Genomic DNA, 10974 nt, shown 5'->3' with positions numbered 1-10974 from the left:
AATCCGCATGGAAAAAGAGGCAAGGGGCCAAGATACACTTATGCAAATAGAAGAGAACAACATCACACCGAAGGTAAATTTAACTTCAAGTAATGCTGCCCATGAACCTAACAAAAATATCGTTTTGAAGCCTAAGAAGAAAAAATTCAAGAAAAATAATGGTAAACATCCCAATAATAATAATGGTGAAAATAACCAAGCAAAAAATCAACATGAACAACAAAAAGGATCATGCTTTTTCTGTGGTAAGAGTGGGCATATTGCTCGATTTTGCAAGTTTCGGAAACGTGGACCTACACCTCAGGCAAACGATATCGAAGAACCATTTGTGGCAATGATAACATATATATATATGGTGGAGAATGTTGATGGATGGTGGGCTGAGATTTACTTCTGGAAGGGTATTAATCTTAAAAGATGTACTTTATACTCCTTCCATGAGAAAAAATTTGATGTCAGGTTTTCTTCTTAATAAGGCAGGCTTTAAACGGATTATTGAATCTGATCAGTATGTAATTTTGAAAAATAATGTTTTTGTGGGGAAAGGGTATGCATGTGATGGTATGTTCAAGTTGAATGTTGAAATGAATGAAACATCTACTTCTGTTTACATGCTTTCTTCTACTAATTTTTGGCATGCTCGTTTGTGCCATATAAATGATCGCTATGTGGGAATCATGAGTAGTTTAGGATTAATTCCAATGATCAAAAAGAATTTTGAAAAATGTGAAGCTTGTAGTAAAGCTAAAATCACAAAAATGCCTCACTTTCATGTTGAAAGAAAAACTGATTTATTAGAATTAGTTCATAGTGATATTTGTGAACTTGGTGGAATTTTAACTCGTGGAGAAAATAGATATTTTATCACTTTTATTGATGATTTTTCTAAGTTTACATATATTTACTTAATGAAAAATAAAAGTGATACATTTGAGAATTTTAAAAATTTTGTCCATGAAGTTGAAAATCAGTTTAATAGAAAAATAAAAAGAATAAGAAGTGATAGAGGTCGTGAATATGAGTCACTTGAGTTCAATTCTTTTGTAAGATCATTGGGCATAATTCATGAAACTACTCCTCCTTATTCTCCTGCATCTAATGGTGTAGCGGAAAGGAAGAATAGAACTTTGGTTGAGTTGACTAATGCCATGTTAATTAAGTCTTGTGCACCTTTATGTTTTTGGGGTGAAATTCTTTTGACTGCTTGTTATGTGTTGAATCGTGTGCCTTATAAAAAGACGAAATTAACGCCTTTTGAATTGTGGAAAGGTCATAAGCCAAATTTGAAATATCTAAAAGTTTGGGGTTGTTTAGCCTATGTGAGGTTAACGGATTCTAAAATCTCTAAGTTGGGTAAAAAAGTTACTACTTGTGTTTTTCTTGGTTATGCTTCTAATAGTAGAACCTATAGATTTTTTAATCTTGAAGATAGCGTGATAATAGAATCAGGTGATGCTATTTTTCATAAAGATAAATTTGCTTTTGATTCTAAAAATAGTGGGGTTCATGAGACTGAAGAAAATATTTTGACACTCCCTAGTTCTTCTACTTCTACTTCTACTTTAAATAATAAAGAAAATAATGATTTTGAGTTAAGAAGAAGTAAACGAGTTAGAGTAGAAAAAGACTTTGGTCCTGATTATTACGTTTTTAATGTTGGAGATGACCCACTTACTTTAAAAGAAGTTTTGTCTTCACATGATGCTATTTTCTTAAAAGAGGATGTAAATGATGAAATGGAATAGCTAATTTTCAATAAAACTTGGAAGTTAGTTGATTTACCACCGGTTTGTAAAACAATTGGATGTAAATGGGTCTTTCGTAAAAAATTAAAATCGGATGGATCTGTTGATAAATATAAAGCTAGGCTTGTAGCAAAAGGTTTTAAACAACTAGAAGGCCTAGAATTTTTTGATACTTTTCACCGGTAACGAGAATTACATCCATTAGACTTTTAATCGCTATTGCAGGAATTTTTTATTTACAAATTCATCAAATGAATGTAAAAACTGCTTTTTTAAACGGAGACCTAAATGAAGAGATTTATATGGAACAACCCGAGTGTGTTGTTGAAGCTGGCCAAGAAAACAAAGTATGTAAACTTAATAAATCCCTATATGGCTTGAAACAGGCACCAAAGCAATGGCATGAAAAGTTTGATTCCTACATGATTGAAAATGGGTTTAAAACAAATGAGTGTGATAAGTGCATCTATCATAAGTCTTGGAATAATTCGCATGTTATTATTTGCCTATATGTTGACGATTTATTGATCTTTGGCTCTAACTTGAATATTATTGATGAAAATAAAAATATTCTTAACAGCCATTTTGAAATGAAAGATCTTGGTGAGGCAAATTTTATTCTAGGAATAAAAATTACTAGAACATGTGATGGAATTTTCCTTGATCAGTCACAATATGTTGAGAAAATATTGAAAAAATATAATTTCCTTAATTGCAAGCATGTTGTAACTCCATTTGATTCTAGTGTTCACCTGTTTCCTGTTGAGAGTGAAACTGATGTTATAAATCAAAAGGAATATGCTAGCATAATTGGAAGTTTGAGATATGTGACTGGTTGCACTAGGTCTGATATTGCATATGCAGTAGAAGTACTTAGCAGTTTTACTAGCAAGCCAAGTAATGAACATTGACATGCTATAAATAGAGTAATGAGATATTTAATTGGAACAAAAAATTGTGGTTTGTTCTATACTAAATATCCTGTTGTACTTGAAGGCTTTTGTGATGCGGATTGGAATACTTTATCAGGTGATTCCTTATCCATTACTGGGTATGTATTTACTTTGGGTGGTGGTGCTATTTGTTGGAAATCTAAAAAGCAAACAATTATTGCTTACTCTACCATGGAGGCTGAACTAATTGTTTTAGCTTCAGCTAGTAAGGAAGGGAATTGGTTAAGAGATTTGTTATTTCAAATACCTTATTTTGAAAAATCAATTCCTCCTATATTAATTCATTGTGATAGCACCGCTGCAATTGGTAGAGCTCAAAATCGTTGTTACAATGGTAAATCCAGATCTATACGAAGAAAGCACAGTAATGTGAGATCATATTTGACAAATGGTACCATTAATGTTGATTATGTCAAATCTTGTGATAATCTTGCAGATCCGTTGACTAAGGCCTTAGCAAGAGAAAAAGTCTGGAGTACATCGAGGGGAATGGGATTGAAGCCTATTGAATCATGAGTCATATGTGAGGAAACCCAACCTGGGGACTAGAGATCCTATAACCAGGTTCAATGGGAAAAACGAATTACCTGATGACTTGTTGTTAAAAATGCACTATTAATTTATCCCTCCCTATGATGTGAGTGCATTTGTCTGTAATGATTGCGAAGTTGAGTTTATTAAACTCTTAATGGATATCTGTAGCTTTTATGAGTGGGATGCTAAATTATAGGAGCACTCTCGATGGAGTTCACCTATGTGAGTATGGGGGTAGGCCGCTTTCTATGAGAATTAGGCTCATTCTCAAAAGATACTTATTAAAATCGGGATAGCACAAGGCGTAACGAGCTGTCTAAAATGCTAATTTCAGCATCTTAACTATGTGTAAGCAATAACTTTTTATTTCCCCAAAGCAGTCATAGTTCAAGTTTGAGACCACTACGACTCTGGAGTAAAAATTACTGTTTTACTAAGTAAAGGTTCAATGCGGAGCACACCTTCATTATGCATGATAGTCTTCCGTCAACTAGTAGACTCTCTTGTTAATATTAAAAAATGAGTGGGTGATTGAAGTTGCTATTGACATTTTTTAATATTTTCTTATCATCTAACGTTGTCACCTAACATTGTCATCTAACGTTGTCACCTAACGTTGTCATCTAACGTTGTCACCTAACCTTGTGCTCACCCTTAAACTCCTTCACCTATATATACATGTGAGAGGTTTTGCATGAGGTATAGGAAGAAAGAAATCGTGAGTTCAAAAAGATTACAAATTTCAGTTATTAAAAGAGAGTTTAATAGTTGAAGGGAGGAGTTATCATCGTGGAGCTTTGAACTCAATTTCTGTCCAAAGTATTGAGTTATATTGAGTATAGGTTGTTGTATCTTGGAGGGGACAAGTCAAAGAGTGTTGCTGCTGGACTAGAGAAACAATTGCCGCAGTGGGTTTGAATCTCCTTAAAGAGAGCGAGATATCCGCCCCTCAGCTGTTGAAGAAGAAATATATTTTTCTTTATTCATTTGTAATTTTCAGTTGTAATTTATTGTAAATTATTGCAATTTCACCAACATCTTGAATCATAAATATCGAGTTCGAATTATATATGAAAATAAAAAAAAAATCGCTTGTCGAACGATTATGGGTCATGGTCAATTGTCAACAAAATATTTGATTTCTATATCATGCTTTAAAAGCTGAGAGGAGCAAGATTCAAAATTCGATGGCGTTTACATTTTACTCGATCTAAGCATTGAAAACAATTAAAAACTATCGCTCAGAAACCACACAAGTCACACTCATAATCACACTTATTTCTTTAATAAAATTTTAATATTAAAAATTTAAATTAATCGAAATCCCTGACAAATACTACTATAAAACACACTAAACAAAGTAGAACAAGATAAGCCTGGATAAAGAGAGCAAGGAGGTAGCTCAGCTGACACATCTTTAAATTCATCTAACCTTGAAAAAAGTGCATACGCATACTATTACCCTTCCTTTTCATCATCATCATCATGATGTTCCTCTTTGGCTTTACCACAACTCAACCAAATGTGCAGCAATATATATATATATATTTTATGTTTTTACTCAGTATCCGATATTCATAGAGAAATTTGATTAAATTTAAATTGGCACAGAAAAGACTCATATTGAAAGGTAAAGTGCTCCTTAACAGAGGTGAACCTCTGATTAAAGATAAAAGAGTATTTAACATAGAGCTAAATTAGGATCACGATTCAAAAATTTGTACCATCAGCATGCACTATATATATTTATTTATTTTTATTTAATTTTTTGTTCAGTGTCTGATATTCATATTGGAATTCAATAAATTCAAATTCGCATCGAAAAATCTCATTGGGAGGGATAAAAGTTGTTCTCTAACAAAGGCAACTTTATATTCAAGAGAACTCAAACCGAAGATATCTAATTAAAAATGAAAGATTACTTAGCACAGAGCTAAATTAGGACCACAACTCAAAAATTGTACCATGTATACAGCATGCACTATATATGTGTGTGTTTTTGCAGACTGTTGAAAATCTACTACACAAACAAAAATGCCTAAACACCACAAAATGCACTGCCACATGCCAACTTATATAGCATCCTTTAGCTACACTTTATTTTCTTTCCCAACTTTCTATGTCTCAAAATTAACTCTACTTGATTAATTTGGATTCACATAGTGTAATTAATAAAAATTTATTAATTTGATTAACGAATATATATAACTGTTATATTTTGAATAATTTTATGGTAAAATTAGATACTATATTCTTACTTTGAATTAGTTGTTAGTAATAAGGGTATTTTTGAGCTATGTTGCTAGTTGAGGGGCATATTCAGGAGCAGACCAACATATATTTGTGGGGTGCTCCGGCGCCCACTAAACTCGATATAGAATAGGTAAAATTACATAGAAAATATATGAAAATAGGTATATAATATATAAAAGCACCCAGTAAAACAAAAGTTGGTTGGGTGCATTTGCATCTAGGTAGACTTAAAGGTTCTCCAGTAGAAGGAATGTCCCTGATTCGAACATCATTGAGGTGAATTTTTAGTTTTTTATTTTTTAAATTTTTTAGACATCCATTATCCTTAAATCTTGGATCCGTCACTGATCATATTTTAACCAAAAATGTAATTGCAGGAGCATTTTTGAGCCAAAACGTGAAGATAAGGCGGACTCATTTTAAATAATTCTGAAAGTGGTGGTCTCAAAATCGATTATCCATATACTTTCCCAATGAAAATAAAATAAGAAAATTGCATACAATTTTAAAAAACTTTTGTCGTTTTACACAATGTGATTTTTTAGTGAAGGGATGACAATTTATTGGATAAAGATGGCTCTGCTGTTGTACAAGATGTAAATCATTGCATAATTTACCCTATCATTTGGTTGATTTTATTAAGCTTCACATTGCTAATAGGCAAAAGGGAGTCTTGAAACAATAATAAAATTATCTTCTCATGTTTTATAGATCACGAAATTGAGTTGTGGAAACAGTCTCTGCTACTTGAATTAGATTAAATGATCTATGATATACAACTGTGCAGCTCTTTTTTGGACTCAACTAATACAGAATATTTTGTTCACCAAACTGTAGACTGATATTTGCTAATATCTGCATAACTTCAAATCTTGTGTGGGAATTTATTGTTCTAAACTAGCCAATTGAACCAAATGGCCCGTTTTCTTGGATTTAGTTTTACATATTTACATTTTTTTTTCTATCACTTAATCATGATTAATTAGTAGTAGATCATTATTTCATTAAAATATATTAATCATCATAAGTTGAATTAATTTGATATAACCACCTAATGCTCTTTGCCTCTCCTAAACCTTTATCATAGCAAATGAAATGAATCAACTAATATGGTAAAAGATGTGAAAATCTTCCATCTTTCCAATTGCTTACATTTGATCGTAGATTTTGAAATTGAGTTTTTAAAGTCATACTTGGACATGTATTTTACTTGAAAAAAGTCTGATTGAATTTAATAATTACACAGATATTTAAAAATAAATTTTCAAATTCTGACCCAAAATCACTAGCAAAATTTCTAGTAATACTCATGTCATGTTATAGTTACTTCACTTATTGAAAATCTATCACAATTGAATGAGTAATAACTATAACCAAATGAAACTTCTTCCAACTCCAACAAAGGTCAAATATGTACATTCATTTATTCATATGTTAAAAAGAGAAAAAAAAAGTGTGGGGTACATTTCAAGTAAAACAACAAACTATATAATAAGGTTTAACACTATTGGCAAATAGCATCTATTCTCAAAATTTTCAATTCAATAGTAATAGAATAACCATAAATAGTTCAACTACATAACTTCTCCAAATCCCATAATCATTCAAATATCCCATTGAAGATTGAGAATTCAATAAACTCCCATTTACCAACTTGGACTTTGTATCAAGATCCATAACAATATTTAGTTCTTGTTGACATTGTTTTACCCCATAAGGTACATTACTTGTTGACACCAAACCAATAGGGTAACAAAGATTTTCATTCCCCCATGCACCAAATCTCCTTCCCATTTTACTATAAAACCATTCAGAGAATTGAAGTTCACCTGTCAGATTGTTACCATATAGGTAAATAGCACTTGCATAAGGCAAATTTTCAAGATTTTTTGGTATGTCACCCATGAGTTTATTGTCATTAAGTCCTAAAAATCTTAGCTTTTTTAGGTCTGCTATAGACTTTGGTATCCCACCTGTCAAGTTCATGTTTGATAGATCCAAAGTTGTTAACTTTCTCATGTTATGCCAATCAAGAATCTCCAAGAATCCACCCATTGGGTTCTTTGACAAGACTAACTCTTCCAAGCATGTCATTTCTTGAAGTGACTTTGTTAGTCCATTTGATAACTTGTTGTTACTAAGGTCCAAAAGTGTCAAATTCTTTAACTTTGAAATCTCTTGTGGGATTTTGCCTTGTAAGTTGTTGGAACTCAAATCAAGTTTCAATAATGAAACCAAACCTCCAAACAATGCTTTAGGCAAGACACCGGAAAGTGAGTTTCTGCTCAAATCACATATCAAAAGTTGAGTGAACCCTCCGAAAGTCTCCGGGATTTCGCCATTGAGCTTGTTTCCAGCAAGAACTAGTCTCCTTAAGTTCACTAAACTCCCAAGATTTGGTGGCATTTCACCAGAGAGTCCATTTTCTATTAGTACTAAAGATTGGAGCTTTCTGAGTCTTCCAAATGTGCTGGGAATTTGTCCAATGAGACCGGGATTTGATCGAAACTCAAGTGACTCCAAGGTACTAGCAAGAAGTTCCCAGCCTTCTGAGGGGATTGAAGTTGGATGATGGCGAGGCGACACGAAACAATTGAAGAATAAGAGAGATTTTAGGTGCTTTAGTGTAAAGAGATTGAGATTGAACTCAGCATTTGGTGTACAACTTAGTGAGTTATCATGTATAGGTCCAATGTTTATGTCTGTGACATACCAAAAACCATCAAACAAGTCACAAGATACACCCTGGACAGAGAAAACAGAAACAAAAAGAAATCAGAAATATGCATCAACTACTCCCTCCGATTCAATCTGTTTGTCTTACCGACCATTTCAAAAAGAACATCTCTTTCCTTTTCTGGCAACTCTTTAGATCCAAGACATGTTTAAGACAACAAGATTCGAAAGTCATTTTGTACTTTCTTAAACTTCGTGTCGAATCAAAACCAAAGAGACAAATTGAAACGGAGTGAGTACATTACAAGAAACATACATAATATATTCAAGTTGTGGGAGAAAAAGATTAGTATAAGCTCTGTTAGCCCTGTATTATCATTGTGTTTTCAAACATATTCTTTCTATGTTAGTCTGACAGAACTGCTAAACAAAACAAGCCAAGAATGTACTACTAGTAGTCATTATTAAAGTTGGTTCATCAAACTTGTATGACTAGCATTCCAAATATACTAAATCTGAAAAAAACATGATTAAATGAATAACTCATTCCACTTCCAGCTTTATCACAATCTCTACTATGAGAACTCATTTCTAGTCATGTATACCACAAAATAATAAAAGGACAAACTACTTAATTCCTTTCTTACTTTAGCAATATTAGAACCTTATACACAAACATGACGCAAAAAAGTTAGTTCCCTTTTTCCCTTTTCCCAAACAGAATCCATAAGTCGGGCTGGTGCACTAAAGCTCACGCTATACGTGGAGGCCGGAGAAGGGTAATATGTGTGATTTTTTTTTTTACCTGTATAGGAGTCCAACCACAAGGATCTGGATAAAGATCTGAGCCATTCCAGGATTTACCAACAAAACCTTGAATAGTAGAGTAAAGAGCATTTATCTCATTTTGTTCCATTGGAGCTCCCATGTTTTCAGTATCACCATTGCACCAAACACCAAAATGGAGGAGAAAAATGATAACTAAAACACAAAATCTTGAATTCTTGAAACCCCTCATCACTCTTTGAACCCAAAAATTTCTTGAAAATGAGTTTGACCAAGTGTCACACAAAGAAAACTAGAATTCTTGAAGCCAAAAGATTCTTGAAAATGAATTGACAAAGTGTTGTTAAGTAAAAAAAACTTTTGTCACACCACCAAACTAGAATTCTTCAAAACCCCTCATCACTCTTTGAACCCAAAAAATTCTTGAAAATGAGTTCACGAAGTGTTCAAAACAAATAAACTAAAATTCTTGAAAATGCTAGAATTCTTGAAAATGAGTTTACAAAGTGTTTGAAAGTAAAAAAAAAAGAACTTTGTCACACATACAAAGTAGTAAAATTCTTGAAGACCCCCATCATATTCATTGAAGCAAAAAAAAAAAAAAATCTTGAAAATGAGTTGACAAAATCTTGAAAGTAATATAATAAACTTTGTCGACCATGCAATAAAACTGTTTAAGCTAAACTATAACTTATAGTAGAAACGCCAAGAAGGGATATCTTTAAAAAATGCTTCATATCATTAATTAAAATATTGTTGTACTTTTGTATAGGCAGTGATGTAAATCCTAAAGAATCAAATCAAACAAGGAAATAGAAGGAACAAAGAAGTAAAGAAAGGAGGTGCTTGTTAAAAATGTTTATAGAAAGCTAAGGTAGAAAAAGAGAAGAGTAGAGTGGCAGAAAAGAACAGTAAGAGATAACAGGAGGACATAACACATAAGTCTAGGATGTCTTTGCAGCTAAAAAGGTTATAACAGCACAGTTCTCAATGCAACACATTAAAGGCAATTATGGTAATGTCAATTATACTAGTAAGAACTAAACAGCTGTGGTTTTAACCCCAGAAGTTACTTCACGGAGAGAAGATTGTTCAAGTCTATGTAAGAAATTTACGATTTATTCGTTTTATCGACCTGTAGTAATGTCAATTATACTAGTAAGAACTAAATAGTTGTGGTTTTACCCAGGTTTATTCATTTCATCGACGTGTAGTAATGTCAATTATACTAGTAAGAACTAAATAGTTGTGATTTTACCCAACCCCATAAGTTAATTCATGAGGAGAAGATCGTCCAAGTCTACATAAGGATTTCATCGACGTGTAGTAATGTTAATTATACTAGTAAAACTAAAAAGTTGTGATTTTATTTAACCCTAGAAGTTAGTTCACGAGGAGAAGATCGTCCAAGTCTGTATAAGGAGTTTACAGTTTATTCGTTTCATCAACGTGTGGTAATGTCAATTATACTAGTAAGAATTAAACAGTTCTGATTTTACTTAACCCCAGAAGTTAATTCATGAAGAGAAGATCGTCCAAGTCTATATGAGGATTTCATCGGCCTGTAGTAATCAATTATACTAGTAAAAACGAAATAGTTGTGATTTTACTTAATTCCAAAAGTTAGTTCATAAGGAGAAGATCGTCAAAGTCTATATAAGGAGTTACGGTTTATTCATTTCATCGACGTGTAGTAAGGTCAATTATACTAGTAAGAACTAAATAGTTGTGATTTTACTTAACCCCAGAAGTTAGTTCATAAGGAGAAGATCATCCGAGTCTATATAAGGAGGAGTTTACAGTTTATTTGTTTCATCGATGTATGGTAATGTCAATTATACTAGTAAGAATTAAACATTTGTGATTTCACTCAATCCCAGAAGTTAGTTCATGAGGAAAAGATCGTTCAAGTTTATATAAGGAGTTTACAGTTTATTCATTTCATCGACGTGGGACTTAACGAAAGAGAAACAAAAATTTATGATTGATTAGATACGGAGACATCTAAAGTTGACATGATCTTTTAC

At 32.4% G+C, this 10974-nt stretch overlaps 1 protein-coding gene across 1 annotated transcript; it reads right to left on the bottom strand.

The window, feature by feature from the left end:
- Positions 1 to 6888: 6888 nt before the first annotated feature.
- On the bottom strand, positions 6889 to 9985 carry LOC107848228 (piriformospora indica-insensitive protein 2). Its single transcript, XM_016692936.2, has 2 exons — positions 8967 to 9985; positions 6889 to 8230 (listed from the first exon to the last, which is right to left on the bottom strand). The coding sequence occupies exons 1-2, from the start codon at positions 9177 to 9179 to the stop codon at positions 7022 to 7024; spliced, it is 1422 nt and encodes a 473-aa protein (XP_016548422.1). The 5' UTR covers positions 9180 to 9985; the 3' UTR covers positions 6889 to 7021.
- Between the last annotated feature and the right edge of the window lie 989 nt (positions 9986 to 10974).

Source organism: Capsicum annuum, chromosome 11, assembly GCF_002878395.1.
Source record: "Capsicum annuum cultivar UCD-10X-F1 chromosome 11, UCD10Xv1.1, whole genome shotgun sequence".
NCBI lineage: Eukaryota > Viridiplantae > Streptophyta > Magnoliopsida > Solanales > Solanaceae > Capsicum > Capsicum annuum.
The sequence above is the reverse complement of the archived record's forward strand: the minus strand, read 5'-3'. Positions and strand labels throughout refer to the sequence as shown.